Source organism: Rissa tridactyla, chromosome 2 (assembly GCF_028500815.1).
Source record: "Rissa tridactyla isolate bRisTri1 chromosome 2, bRisTri1.patW.cur.20221130, whole genome shotgun sequence".
Lineage (NCBI taxonomy): Eukaryota > Metazoa > Chordata > Aves > Charadriiformes > Laridae > Rissa > Rissa tridactyla.
The window spans coordinates 160,644,944-160,661,240 of record NC_071467.1 but is presented as its reverse complement, the minus strand read 5'-3'; the positions used below and the strand labels follow the sequence as shown (position 1 = coordinate 160,661,240).

Below are 16,297 nucleotides of genomic sequence, written 5' to 3'. Positions count from 1 at the left end.
ACTACAAAATCCAGTGTCCAGTAAAGCAGATGGAAAAACCCTAAGGAAATAAAAATGACTGTTCCATTGATAACAAGGTGCTTAGGGATCGAAAATTTACAGAAGTCTGGCCTTCTGGGTAAAGGAGGAAATAATCTGACATGAGACACTGGTGATCAACCGTTACATTCAGTGTTCCCTTCTTGGCTACCATATCAGTTAGCAGCAGGAGGTCCTTTAGCACACAGGCAGAGCCTTAACCACAGCCCTGCTCAACTTCTGCATAGGGTACTTACCTGTAAGGACTCAGCCAAGGTATCAGAGGCAACGCATTGAAGCCTCAGTGTGCTCAAAGTCTAAACTGAGTCAAGAAATGAAGGAAACTCCCTCACTGGGGAGATGCCTAAGTAATAAAAAAAGTCAAGTGCTGAAGTTTAAAAGTTGTGTTTTGTACTTAGCAGTAACTGAAGCTTCAGTGCTTTTAGCCATGCTGCAGAACCCAAGAAAGATGCTGTTGGTCATTGTACGAATAGACTAATGTGCGTGCAGCGCTCTTGATCCACGCCATTACTTTGCCTTGTTGTGCAATGCAGGCTTTCCACCATCTAAAAGATCACAGCACTCAATCTAGCATTATATATTATTATCTGATACACAAGACGGTTCTGTGAACATTTTGGGACTACGTATCTATTGCATGGTTGCCTCTGACTGTGGAAAGCTAAAGTCTAATTGAGCAGTACACTCCAGACCAAAATTACTTAATGGGCTTAGATAAGCCAGAATTGGAGCATCTTTAAAAGAAAAAACACACCAAAGCAAACAAAAACCAATGCAAGCCAAAACACACCAATTGCAAAATCCAGGAAACAAAAGAAAGCCACAGTGTTCTACCACACTGCAGAACAGATTAGTCAGTTTCTATAGCAGGCAGCTAATGCCTTCTTTTGGCAAACAAACTCTTCAGACACAGCCAAGAGTCTAGCAGATGATTTACTGATTAAAAGCAAAATGAGAAATTGAAAACAAAAATTTTCTGGAGAATGTAATAATTTGCATAGTTAAGCCATCCATTTTAGTCCTAAATTGTCCTACCAATACAGCAGGAACAGGAAACACCTGGATACTCATTAGCTATTGCACAGGCATCCTTACACAAAGCATCTTTATGTAAATTCTGATAGTCATGAAGAAGCCAATGTAAATTTGGGTTCATCTGAAAGTTTTTTTCATTTAACACTCAGGAAACGCTCATTAAGAAAAAAAAAAAGAAAAAAGAACTGCAAGCAAAGGCAGACTGAAAGGAGAATACTCACTTGTAGCGTAGTGTCGAAAACAACAAGCTTAGAGCTTGTTGGAACAATGTCGTAACACTTGTGTGACCTCATGAATCGCACATAAATGTCACTTTCCGATTCTTCAAGTGCTGTAAGTAAAAATATTATGTTGTTTTATTTAAGTAAACTTAAAAAAAAAAGTAAAAAGCATGCCAAATCAACTGAACACCACTGCAGAAGGACAGCCCTTCAGGAAAACTCAAATTCACACTTTCCGATCTGGACAGACAGTCATAGTTTTGCACTTTACATTTCAGACTCATCTTTCCTTTCAAATTAAACAGAACAAAGACAAAACGCACTGTTCTTCCTTGATGCGAAAGGACTTCTGTACTGAAGAGTTATATTTAAAAAAAAAACAAAATCTTGTTTTTCTAACAGCACACTATCGGAATATGCACCTGAACTCTAGTTATGTATGGAGGAAGCCAGTTTGAAACTTATGTAGTGTCAGGCTCAACTAACTCAAGCTCCTTAAATTAATATTTCTCCAATCTCTGTCCAGTCCACTTTTCATATAGTATTTTTTTTATTTTCTAAAGAGGCAGCAGACAAGTTACATAATCAGTTCTGTTCTCTTCAGGCTACTTCACACATGACATCATGAACCCAACAATTTATTTATAAAAAAAGGATGCACTTGGCTGGAATGGTTTTAGCGCGGCATATCTGTAGCAAGGACATGCAATCCAGTCCATACTAACTTAAATTTACTTTGCATTTGTCTGAATTTAGATGCATACGCATACATCCTTCTGATCTACTCAGGTATGTTTACTTTTTGGCTTGTTTTTTTTTTTTTAAAAAGTTTGGCCCTCCACTCTTTACAGGAGGTACCTAGAACTTAGTCAAGGTTAACCCCTCCATCAGACATCAGACTTTAGACCCTGTAATTACGCACAGAAACTTGGCCATGTGTTAAACATTCGAAGAGTGGAGAAAAAAGAAAAACAACCCCCCCTTGAAATACCTACTGATCGTTGAAAAACTTCATATTAGGAAGGTAAAAAACTCAAAATCCTAGTTTGCTAGGTTTGCTCAAAATCAATCACCCAGCATTGGATAAATTATTTGTCACTTTAACAAAGTGGCTCAACACAGCTTCTTTAGTCCATTTCTACAGCATCAAAGCTGGACCTCCCCTGCAAGTGGCTACTCTAGGACACAGGCAGTCTCTTCTATGTATTAAGCAAGTCCTTCATCTCCAACTCTCGCTACTCTTAAATGAAAAAAAGAAAAAAAGCCTTTTCCCCACTGAAATGCAAGCAATGTGAAATAGAAGTTCCATAGGAATACAGATGAGAGAATCCAACAGGGAGGAAGCAGAAGAAAAACATAATAATAATTTGTTGCATTAATATTCCTATAAAGGTCAGGTCCAGAAGTGAAAATAGCAGGAGCTAGGAAAAATTGATAAGAGATTAGGAAACCATGTGAGCAAACTGATAAGGAAAGGACTAGGCAGTCAGACTTTGACAATGCTGGTGGGAAGCAATCTTTATGAGATGATCCCAAAAGGGAACTGGTACTGGCTCATCAAGGGCATGTATAGAGGACATTAAAAAGGGTAGTTTGGGACAGAAAAACCTTTATATAACTGTATAATATACTAACATCTTATCATCCTTTAACTTCTGCAATAGCATAAGCAGCTACTGTCTGTACAAAATTAATTCAATGACCCTGCGACAGAGTGAGCTGTTGGGGATTTTTGTTGAGTTTTTTGGTTTTGTTGTTTTTTTTAAAAAATACACAAACTGGAAGCAGGGAGGGGACAAGACACTAAGCATTAAAAACATTATTATAAGAACATTTAGATGATACGTGAAGAACTCCGGTCTTCAGGAAGTTAAGGTTGCTTCTACAACCATAAATGCAGTCCCTTTGTGCAGTATTGGAGGCCTTATTTACTTTAACTCCTACTTTTTCCATGGGACAGTACACAATGAGAACTGCACTTGAAATGCTAAGTCAAATCATCAGGAAATAAGACTGGCTACTAACATGATCAGTAACCATTAGAGAGACACTGCACTATCATGTCTTTCCTCCGCACTACAAAAACAACAACAATCAGTCCACAGAACAGGACGAAACCGATTTCTTCCAATTTTAGTCCCCTGCCTCTTTCATTAGATACATTCAAATTACCACAGCAAGCAAGACAGTCGTCCAACAGTTCTGAACCACCAGCAGACCAAGGCTACTCCCCACACTGACTGAAACACAGGTTCTCCAAAACCTTCCCCACATACCCAGAAACTACAAGCATATGTACCCAGGGAAGTTACTATTCTAATTCCACATCTGTACTTCCTATTGACTCTGTAGTCTTAACAATGTGACTTTATATACAATTAAGTATACCACAGGTAGAAACAAGCATAGAAACACCTCAAAAAGTTGATAAACTAGAAAACAAGGAACTATTTGTAGCTGAAAAAAATTTACACTCTTAGCAGAGCACATCAGTGATCAATACCATCGTGCCAACTTACCAACAATTATGTAAATTTAACGTATCACAATAGCAAGGGCAGTAGCTATAAAGCAGGACATGTTGCCAGATGTAATCAGGTGAGGATGTTAATGGCAGCCACAGTCAAGAACTCCGTATTGACCTGCACAGCGAAGGTGCGCCTATAAGCCCTCCTCTCACTTGCCATACACTCCCACTCTCCAAACACAATTTCAGCTGGACCTCAACAATCCTCACCCTCTCAGGGTGCATGGGTTTGTTAGGTGCTATCTCACCCTACGTTGTCTTCCAACTCAGAGGTGGCACCACAAAACTGCTTCCCAAACTGACAATGGAAACTTACACATGTTCACAAGCATGAGACAGCTATCTATAAGCACTGTTTAACACTCATATAAAAAGCTAGGAAACTCTAGCAGGACCTGAACAAGGGATTCAATTGTCCAGCTGGAACTGAAGTTTATTTCTACAGAAGATCCTTATACTGTAAATATAATGCACTGCTTTATTAGTTACTAACTAAACATGCAAAACATAAGCAGCACTGATTTAACTCATATGGCCTACATGACTTCATCAAATGTCTGTTGGAAAGGAAATTTAAGACCTTCTAACACCTTCAACTACTTGGGATTACTGAACAGATGCCGTAACCAAATTCTCTGTACATTGTACAGGTATTGTATGTGCATTATGTATATACAGCTGCTCAAAGAAGAAAAGGTCTCTCAAGCTGAAGGTTTAGGACATCCCAGGAGTGTGCTCACACCCGTCTTTTCTGCTTGGCACAAGTGGACAGGCCGCAGTCTTCTTTATAGTTCCTCTCACCTTCCAGAGGACAAACTTGCTGCTTTTGTTTGTATCCAACCACCACTGTGCTGCAAATACAATCAATCAAATATAAAGACCCTAATCTCCATTAGGATATTACTACTTTATTACCTATTTATTTTCTAGTTCCAGTCACCTTTGTTTTTTCGATAAATGCTCATCCTTTCTGGCTACTATTAACCTTCTGCAGTTTTATCCAGTACCTGCAAAGTAGTACTCCCTTCGGATGGACAAGAACAGATACCTTTCAGCTTGACTTAAAATTTCACTCAGTCTCTGCTTGTCTTCTCTGATATGCATAGGAGATCACCTGCCCAACTGGCTGCTCTTTCACCATAAAGTCAGTAACTTATTCAGATGTTGATATGGCAATGGTGTACTACATGAACAAGAGGTGACATAAAGTCTCTGCTCCTGCTTGAGGAAGTGACTGAGGTATCCAAAATTAGATTTGCATAAGAAGCCTCATCTGCAGAAGTCCCAGTTACACTAACTTAATGCTTAAAATGTCCTAAGCCATGTCACACTGATGGGCCACAGATTAGAAGAACTACATGCTACAGCTCAGCTTCTTAGATCACAGACTTCCTAAGCAAGTCCTCCTCCTTGGAAGCTGAACCAGAGCTGCAGCTGTGCTAAGCACCATCCATCCTTGACATTCCTGTCTATAGTATTCCTTCTCCCTTGGTCAGATGCCCCATGTATGCCTTTCTCAAATTGCTTCTGCACCAACTCTTGCAAGGAGTGGAAAGATGGAAAGGCACTAGACGACTGCCCTGGCATGGCAAAGGCAATTGCAGATAAGCCTTATGGAGTACATTTGCTGCACCTCAGCTTAGGCCTAGGCCAAGACTTAGGACACTGCCTCCAGCCAAACCTCAGCTTTCAAACCTCGAACTCTCACCTCATGATCTGGAAGTTATTTGGCTCACAGACAGAGCAGATTCACAGCAAGAGACATCTTAATCTAGTGCAGGATCAGGGGAAGAGAAGAGTCCACTAATAAGTGGTTAAATGTGTATTTCCATGTGGGTGTTCACTCATGAAAGCTTATATCTTTAAGATTTATCTGAAAGTTATTTTACAAGTGAACATTCTCCACATGCAGCCCCTCTCCCCAAATTATAGAATCCCAGATTGGAAGAGACCTCAAGGATCACCTGGTCAAACCTTTCTTGGCAAAAAACAGAAAGGTGAAGGCAAAAACCCCCAAATTCCCAGTGCTGTTTTCTGCAATTTTTAGTAGAGCACAACAGAAGTCACCTGAAATGTTACAGGATTTTTTGACAGTTTAACACCTGAAGTTGAAAGTGTCTCATATAGCCTTTTACAGAGTAAATTCCCTGTCTGCATCGGCATTTTATTTATTCCTACCGGTGGAGATCCTTTACAGAGTGGAAGATCAATCTATTTGTATTTCTGTCACTCTACTCCCCAGTCTTATTCACTTAAGACCAAGCGATTCTTACTCCTTTCCTTTCTCCCACCCCTCACTGTACCATGAGATACGCTTTAATTTTTTATTTCAGGCAGTTAATATTATTTAACAAAAACATCACAGCGTTTTTTTTTAACAGATTAACTATTCAGTGATACTGACTCAGAGATTGCAGTGGGACTTGGTACTAAGTATAACTGTCTATTTAGAGAGCTCTAAGGTAGAACTATCATCTGAATATTCCTCATAAATGAAAGGGAAACTTCCTCAGAGATCTACAGATACCTTCAGTTCCACTCATCCTTTTGCCACCACGCAGGGTGCTTTTCTGCTGTAGCTTCCCCCTCAGAATTTCAAGGCCTTCAAATGAAGAAAAAAGAGAAAAAAAAAAGCGCCTGCAGACGGACAACAGCAACATGCAGTAACACATATGGTCTACACATACTGAAAAGCTTCCAAATCCTGTGGCACAAAAGCCTACAGAAAGTTCCCCAGAAGTGTTTACTGCAAACCACAGACCTTATTTCTGTGCTATATTCATACTGGGCTGACCCAACAACAAGATCCTGGACCATACATGCTTCCCAATTTCAACAATACAAAATCATGGCCTTTCCTATTATATATTATATTACAGCTATATTAGGGTCCTTGTATTTCTGCACTGGTATCCAGTCACATTTCAAGTTTAGTCTGTGGTTCGAGGAGCTTTTGAAAGGAAGACAGAGTTCCACAGAGACTGCTTTCCCTTATCTGCTTTAAAGCATTAATTCCACCACAGACCACAATCATGCCTCTGCAGCTCTCTGTAGAACCCCTGCTCCTCGTGGTTAGATTGAGAGCTGGTAGCTCTAGTAATTCTCAAACATTTGAGGAACACAAAAAACCCTTCTTAGGGACCTAAACAACTGTTTGTATAACGGACATTTCTAAGTTTACTACGAAATTAGCTACCAAATTTTAAAAGCCCTTTAAAAAGAAGGGAAAAAACAGCCGATAGCAGTATGTAAAAGATATACTTAGCTAATTGTCTAGCTAGGTGAACAACTTAGAGAAAGACAGAAACCACATATACACAAGAATTCCACCATCCTCCCTGATTTTTAATTAGCATCAGTCTGGGAAACTGTGCAACTTTAAAACCTTGGAGTTTTCTTACAGCAGCAGGAGCTAAGCGCTCCCAGCACCAGACACTTCAGCCTGACTACTATTAGCATAACCACCTCAGCCAGTTCAGACGGTGGATAAAAGAAAATGCGGAAGGGAATAGAAACGGACTTTGTGATAGTCTCACGTGTACTAAACCTAGTTACTGGAAAAAACATCTTCCTTTCAGTTACTGCACACATACATATCTGTACTTTAGGTTACTCCAAGTCACACTCCTACTTTAAAAAAAGTCAAGTAATATGTTGAGTATCACATTTCAGATGCTAGAGAATTAAAATGTGAGAGACAAAAGATATTTTTCATCCCAATGTTTACTACAGAACTGATCCAACAGCAATGTATTAGGTGAAATTTATTGGTACAATTACACTGATAAACTTTACTGAAGGGGGTGTTAGACCAACAAAAGCACCCTGTACTACTCTCTTTTATATCACTTAATCGAGTAAAATAATTAAGTCTTTTGTTAACATAGAAATAAAAAAAAAAACACACAACTTCAACAAACACATATCATTACAGTGAAAACAGGAATTGGAGAACTGTTCACATACATCTAGCTTAAGCTGCCATTTAACAGAGTAATTTTTCACATCCCTAGCCAACACTCCTTTGTCAGCAAATACAGAATAACTCCACCTTTTCAAAGGCCAGTTCTAAAACGTGGCTCCACAGCAGCATAAGCAGCAGCACTGCATAGTAGCGTCAGCCACTGATCCCTCTGCATGGGCTCTGTGGTTCCATTCCCTCTGTCACACTGCTTCTGGATTTATACAAAACAAAATCCCCAAGTCGGCTGGAAAAGCTGAATTTGTCAGAAGTTATCGACTTCCCAATAGTGCCAGTTTTAAGGCTATTCAGCTCCCATATCTAGCCCTGTGGCAAGCAGATTCCTGCCCTTTGCTTACACTAGAAGCTATACAGTACAAGGACACCATCCTTGCTGTGGCAGCTAGCCATCAGATCAGCTTAGCTATGTCAAATGGTGCCAGAAGACACCAGGGTGACTGATCACTTGAATAAGCCAGCACGAGTTACCCTCTCTCCCTACTGTTATAGATAACCCTTGGCAGAGTACACAATAGGTAAAAGACATCATTAACCTTGCAAATTGTTCTTTTGCCTGCATTTTTACCCAAAGTTGTCACCAAAATTGGCTATAAAGTTTCAGTTCCCCTCCAGTCTGAACTTACTGAATGATTTCCTTAATATGCTTGATAACCTCTCCCACAACTTTCACAGTGCAGGAGATGGTAGTAGTTCTAGTGTAAGTCATTAACCCAACACCTCTAATAGAGCTGAAAAAACATCCAGAATGGATATAGTTAATCCACTCCAAGAGCAACAGTGACACTACACAGTAAGAACCACAAACTATTCCTCAGATGTTTCTACAAGTCCACCAACAACCCCCGAAACATGACTTTTAAGGGAAATGGAGGCATCTGAATGAAGAAGTGAGTTTCAAGAACAACATTTCAGGAATCAAATGTTCAGGTAGGATTTTATCAGTATTCCTCAGCTAAGGGACAGACAGGAACAGATTCTGAAAAGGAATCCAGTCCTACGCTGTGTACAGTGTGTTGCTGTGATCACAAGCAACAGCTTGACTTCAACCTACTTTCTCTAAGAGAAATATGACTAATTTGTTAGATTTTTAGATGGGTTTGAAGGATACACAGACAAAACATACATGGTATATCCCGTGAAAAGCATGGGAACTGAGGGACTGGGAGAGAAGAACAAGAAACTGCAATTTTGTCACAGAATAATGCAGTAAGAGGGCATGACTTTTCAGTCTGCTGCGCTGTCTGCTAAAAAGCCAAGAACACTGGAAACAGCGGACAAGAAACAAGACACCAAAAGCTGAACCAACGTCAGACTTGGTAGGAGAAGAATACTAACATAGTTTAAGAAGGACAAGCACAGAAAAAAAGAAGTTATGTTGTACTGTATCATTTGATTTCTGTTTATTCAAGAGGAAACTTTTCCCAGAAAAAGAAAAAATACTCCACCAAAATAACCACCCATGTCACCAGTCACAGGATAAAACTGAGTGGTAAAAAAAGGATGTAAAAAGTGGGAAGAGATGGTTACAAGGATGCCTACTCTAAGCAGCAGGAGATAAATCATCATTAAGTTTTTAGAACATGCTCAGCCCAACTTTGCTGCAGAGATGGCAACCAAGACTAGCAAAGGACTACTTCCAACTTTAGAGAGGAAAAAAACCCAAACAGGTTTAAAGTCTAATACATAGGAAGTAATATGATGACAGTGATAGGAGCTGACTATTCCATCACAAGCTGAAAGGATTTCAAATGCAAGGAACCAAAAAGAGAGGATGTAGAGACACAGACAAATTTGTTGTTTTGTTTTTTCTTTTGGAAAGCGGTGAAGAGCTTTAAAACATCCTGGTAGACCACACATTAAAGTCACACTGCAGTATTATTCATGCAGCCACAGGCTATTTAATATGGATGTTGCAGATTGAACACTTCCCACCCCGACCTAAAGGAATGCAGGAGCTGGCAGCTAAAGAAAGATCATAGTAAGTTTACAGATGTAAGATACTCTGATACAAAGAAGCGATGGGAAGTGTATCTAGAGATCAGTATCAGAAGCTTCTTCAGTGATCCAAGATTAATTCAATTACATATTACAGCATGAATACATGACATGACAGGAAGAACAGGATTTTAAAGAAGCGCGAGCACACAGGGACATTAGAGTAAGCAAGCTCTACCCTGCAAACTGTACCTTATCCTACGAACAGGAAGAGGGTCTAGAGGTACACAAAATAAGAGCAGACAATAGGTACATTAACAGGTAAATAAAAATGAAGAGAACTAAGTCCACACTGTCTTGTTGCTCAAGTCTTCAGGAAAAGATTAATCATTTCTGGTAACAGTGACAAGCTAAAAGAAACCTAACACACTGTAAAACATTTCAGTTCAAGAATTGTTTGCAACTGCTTAAGACGCTTTCAAACATAACATTCAGGATTGCTTGCATCTACCCCCCCCCTTTTTTTTTTTGCACATGTTTTAGTATGTCTTTTGAATTACAGAGCTCGTGCAACTGTTCAGTCACTTTAGATCATTAAGGTAATTGAGATGTTTTCTCTCCTTGTCACAAGGAGTTGCCTCATGCAGAGACCGCAGGTTATTAGATGTGTAAACAGGAGTCGATCTAGATAAAAGCAACCATTTCCAAACTCTGCTAGTTCAGTACCAGTCAAAAGGAGAGACAAACAAATTCAAAACCAGTCAGAATTCTTAGGTATGTATTGAGCAAGTTGTTAAAACCTGTTTCTATTAGAAAGTACCTACAAGAGATGCTCATCAGATGCAAAGAAGAAAGCCAATACGGTTGTGTCAAGAACAGTTCAGTCTAATCAGTTTTTACTCGGGATAAAATGATCAACTGGATGAAAAAAAAAAGAAAAAAAGAGGGTGGACACAAAATGAAAAAAGTCATACTACGCTTGAGACACTGATTTCAAAGCAAGCTTGGATATTACTACATGTAGAAAAGATATGGTAGAATCACCACAAGGTAGCTGCATAACTCAGCAAAACTAGTAAGATGACTTCTTTTTTTTCCAGTGGGTTGCAAGACTGGATGACAACTGTGTTTTGCAGAAGATATGAACTCCAGTCCAAACTCCTCTCAAAGTTGAAACATTTTCATGGTCCGTGTTATGCGAATCAGCTAGTACAGAATGGCATGCAGGTTCATGCTACATGTCTTTTAGTTTTCTACAAGTCACTGTGAAAGAGCTTTTATCAATAGCTTGGTATTTCACAGAGAAAACACTGCAAGAGTCTCAGAGAATCGGGGCTTCATTTTATTCATCATTCTCCTTAGTGATCTTTAAAGCAGGAACAGAACACATTTCAAAGAGTTTGCAGTAAGAGTGAGAAATGGTTGCAATACTTTAAACCTCATGATATCTTCAAACTGAATTCATAAGTGGTTTGCAGTTAATGTGATCTGTCATAGAATACCAGAATCTGAAAGGAATACTCAATTGGATGAGTGCAAATCAGGGGAGTGACTAAATATCACTAATACTGTGTGAGAACTACCCTGCTATTAATTTGATTTGCTATAGCAGAAATAGGGAAGAAAAAGCAGTTTGCTTAAACGCAGTAACAAGCAAACCAAAAACCACCCCAGCTGTTAAAGAGCTATTAATGCATTCCAGAAGCTGGTTAGACAGAACAAAGCAATCTCAGGACATTGTACAGTCTCCTTCCTTAAAGGTCCTAAACATGGAATGGGACAAGTGTCTGCAACTGCATAAGCATATCCTGCTTTAGCGAAGAACAAAAAAGGTTATTAGCTCCTGAATATGCTTCAAAAGATCCACTCTTCTGGTTTGAAGGCTTAAATATCTCCACTTCTTCAAACTTCAGTAGTAGTGAAGACTTGTAAGAGAAAATTAAAACAAATAGCTGCCTGAAACAGATTCAGATTGTTTTTTCAATCTTCCTTGTATTCATAGCACACTTCAAAATCCTGCACTGAATTTTGTTTCTCATTTTTGGAGTAAGTAAGTCCTGGAAAATGGGCTGAGAAGTTAACACTTCTTTTTTAGTGCAGCCCTCCACTGGCAATGTGGATAAGCAAATGATTACATGAGATTTGAGGCAGACAAAAAAAAAAAAAAAAAAAAAAAAAAAAGTGATGAGCTGCTTAAGAAACTTCACATTCCAGAGCTAATCATAGTAACTCTTAAGTTTCTTGCCCAGGCAGGCAGAGAAACTTATTTGTTTACAAGCAAGACCTGCCTTGTTTAGCGACTAACTGGTAAACAGTGTCAGAAGTCCAACCGATGCTTTTGAAACAGCCCACTATCACTTAAATCAACTTTCGGTCAAAGTTAAAGATTTGTACTTAGAGGAACACTACATCATTGCGGTTTTCTGAATAAAGGTAGGAACTTCAGCCTGCAACCTAATCATGCTTCTAAGATTTTCACCACAATAAAGACTAAGTTGACCTGAAGAATTTTCTAAAACATGTTCAAGATCTTCCCTTGACAACAAGCACTATGATTTTTCCCTAAGCATCCCAAACAAAGATCTAATTTAAGATGTCGCCTGTCTGGAATGCAGGCATGCTCTTCAAGATTGCAAGATGCAGGCCACAAAACACAAGACACTAAAAATGGTTTTAAGCCTCTGAATATTAATATCAATAAACATATGCTGGAGTTGAATTCCAGGAAGGTTTAAGGTATGCGATTAATGAAAGAATAAACAAGGCCCGTATCCTTAATATTTATACTAGAAGATTGGTAAACAATTCGAACTTTTGCTATTTCTTTAAAGCAAGCATAAGTCCTGCTACACACAGTTAGCACACACTTCAGAAAACAGATAGCTATTTAAGTCTCTTAGGAATTAGTTTAAGATCAAACCTAAACAAGGAGCTTAAGCAAAGTATTATTCACAAGACAAGCCATTTGCAAAATGAGTACACAGCATCTTCACAAGCTGCATACCCTTCCTGAACAGGGCAAGCACCTAACCTTTAGGAGAACTGCCACTGAAGACACAAAGCATCATTTATATAATGCTTTAAGGAAGAAACAAATTTTTAGGTTTAGGTCTTAATGACTTTGGACTATGTTTGCTGGAGAAGTTGTTTTGTCAGGTCTAATAAATTGTTGGTCTCAAACCCTGAATGACTACTTACAATAACTTAACAATCCAGTATTTACATTTTCATTTCTCTCCAGTTTCCCCTTACAAATTTCTTCTCCTTCCCTCCCTATGCATGCCAACATTTTCTAAATAGCTACTATTGCTATTATATGAATCTGTATGCATGCTAATAGATTATGAAGTGTTCTGTTTATAGATTATGAAGTGTTCTGTTTCAATATACCACTTAAGAGATTTATCCAATCGCAGGTGTAGCTTGAAGCTATACAGAAAGAGAATTAGCAGTTTTCTAACTAAAGCAGATGAGATCCAACACGCATTCAATACACTGTACTCAGATACAGTTTTCTGGAACCTAGTTTAGAAGTTCTATTGATCCATTCTCTCTATCACAGGCAAACTGCAACTTCACCCAAAGGTGATCTTCCTCTGAACTCATATGATGCCCATACAGAGCACCATTAGTTTTTTTTTTGTTTGAGGTTTTTTTAAGGAACTGACTCAAAAAATACTAGGGAGTTCAAGCAAGACTATGGCAGGAGATATACATGCACCTGCTTGTACAGAGCAGAGCATTCACCTTTTGCACTATGGCATTCAGAGTCTTCTATTAAAGGCAGCCACATAACCCCTATCACTGAGCGATTCCGCTCCATCCTGAAGTGACTGAAAGCATTCTAAGTCTGTCCTACAAACTCACTCCTATAGTAACTATGCTGGAAGCCAGAATACTTTTTCAAAGCTTATACAGGAAGAGTTTATATCCATTTGTTCTTGTGCCAATGTTGTTCTTCAGTTAATTTTCCTCCTTGGTGTTTACCCCCTTCCCACCCTTTACAGGATGTTTTCATACATACAGTGTTATCGCATCCCTTCTTGGCTTTCCTTTTACTAAGCTAAATGAGCAAAGCCTTTTAGTTTCCTCCTTTAATGCAAGTTCTGTATTCCTGGTGTCATATATGGCCCTTTTCTATGCTTATCTCAGTTTGGTCCCTTCTCCAGCACCTCAGATATCTTCTTCCTCTGTGTCTTAGCTCAGAAGAAATTCATCAAACAAACAAAGCACCAGAAAAGAATACCATAGTATAAAGGAATGGTAGGGGGGAAAAAAAAAAAAAAAGAAAATTTGATTCTGTTTCTTAAAATGTCCATTGTTGGAACTAAATACTCCATCACAATACACAGAGAAAAGCAAAATAATCTTGTAAAAAAAAATTTAAAAAAAACACCTTAAAAGCAAAAAAAAAATTCACATCACAAATAAAACCGCTTGTCTATAGCGTATGAAAATTGCTTTTAGACAAAATGCAGGAGTGCCATTTAACTTCAATATTGTCAAATTCACCAAAATGGTTCACATAAAACAGCAAAATTCATATAAAATTCAGCAGAGAAGGAAAGAATCTAAAAACAAGCTAGATTTATTCAAATAGTATTTGAAAGCTACCTTGAAGATAGCCACATCACATCCAAAAACCTCTTAGATGTGGTTCACTCTTAGAAGGATAGGGTTATTTAGGCTTTCCAGAGCTCCATCTAGATGCCAAGCTGGACACCTAAAAGTCAAATTCAGCTTTGGTCTAACCTAATTATGCTTGTGTTTGTATTAAACTGCTTTGGCTATGTGTTAATCCTAGCCTTTGGCGCAACTCTTCCACAGAAGGATTTTCCCCTACACTCCCAGATTTTCCTTTTGTCAGCTTGCTCTACTCATAGAAGAGCCACAGTAAAGCCCACCACAGCTTGCATCCAAAGGCAAACTGTATGGAGAGGTACATTTTGTTTCAGATGCAAGAACTGTTATGAAAAACAGTACCATCAACTCCTGTACTTATGCTGGAAATGCTACAGTCCTTAAGATGTTTCAGACTTATCTACTTCCCCCAAACCCATGCAATGCTAGTGTTGTTTTAAGTTCTGGAAGTCAAAATATTCAAATCAATAAAGTAACTGCAGACAGCTTAAGTGCTACCCAAAGAGCAAGCTCCTAACAAAAAGCAGTGCTGATGTAAGTGACCTGACTTGAAGAAATGTTCCACAGACAAAGCCCTGTGATCTTCCATCCTCGAGTTCTCGAAAAACATTGTATACATTACAAAACCTCCTATCTTAAAGGACAGTCACATCTGTTGCAGACTAGTAAGCAGAGACATTTCTTATGATTGTTTAGCAACAGCTACATTGAGCCAACTTATGCAGATATTAGTCTATCATTCTTGTCACATTGGCATTACTTCATCTCAAAGCAACTCACCTTCATTTAGTACGCAGTCATGCCCCAAGGCACCAAGTTTTCCAAGAGCACTGATTTGACCACGATAGACAAATTTAACAGTTGAGGTTATCAAACCACCAACAATAATATTGTTTCATCTATACTGTCCTTCCCTGTATATGCAGGGCATCGTAGAGGTCTATCAGATAGACCACTGCAGACCACTAGCTAGGAAGTTTCTTGAGGAAAGGACTGTATAGGCACCCTACTCAATCCTGATAATGCTCGGGAAAGCAGACACAGGCAAGTAACAACATCTTGTAGTCATCTATAAGGCAACACTGATATCATCACATCATCTATGTCTATCATCACTCAAGCACACAACACTGTAAACTCAGTATCTCTAAATCAGGGAGTTCTTGGGACACTTGGAAGTTGAGATGATATTGTCCAAAGCCTTTGACCTTATATCAAGCAATTGCTTACCAACTGTGATAGCCCACTACCAAACCAAAGAGCTTCTGGATCAAGGAAGTTCTCCACTGAAGTTATTAACAGAGTTGACATCATCCCTCATCTGATGCAGATGAAAGTGACAGCACGAGCAAGAGTGGCCAGTAAAGGTTATTGCAAAACAGTACTTCACACTGGCCACCCGATACTAACATGTATACATACACATGAAGCAGTAATGCCTTTCAAGTGTAGAAGAATACCACGTTGTCTTAATGTTCCTCAAGAAAGCTGCTGTCCAATAATGCCTTTCACTCGGAAGATAATGTTTGCAAATCATGCAGGTGCAACACTACCTGGCCACTATCAGCCCCAACACTTCCTGTAGAACTGTTTTCAGTTGCTTACAGCTTTGCCAAAGCAATTACATGGACTCATTGCCATGGTAAGCGTTTTTCCATAGATTTTTCTCTAGGAAGTCTCAGCCAGAGTAGTCTCACTGTTTCCAAGAACAAATTAGGGAAAACGTTTTGACGACATTAAAATTTTATGAAGCTTTTCCATCAAGAAGCTCCTGCATCCCCCAAGACCCAACACAGAAAGTTTCAGAGCACACCCTGTGTAACAGGGCTGTATCTTTTGCTTACTAAAACATCACTGCCCAGATGGTAAGGCTTGAAAAATTTTGTTTCCTGAGAAAGACTGCATGCTTTAGCTGCT

General features: G+C 39.0%; 1 protein-coding gene across 12 annotated transcripts in view; it reads right to left on the bottom strand.

Moving 5' to 3' along the window:
* The window catches only part of PRKAG2 (protein kinase AMP-activated non-catalytic subunit gamma 2), a 251,980-nt gene that overhangs the window by 31,470 nt on the left and 204,213 nt on the right, over positions 1–16,297 (bottom strand). For all 12 annotated transcript variants that reach the window (XM_054193035.1, XM_054193037.1, XM_054193038.1 and 9 more), the window contains one exon: positions 1,296–1,405. In XM_054193035.1, coding sequence (XP_054049010.1) covers positions 1,296–1,405 — 110 coding nt within the window. The remainder of the gene's footprint in view (positions 1–1,295; positions 1,406–16,297) is intronic.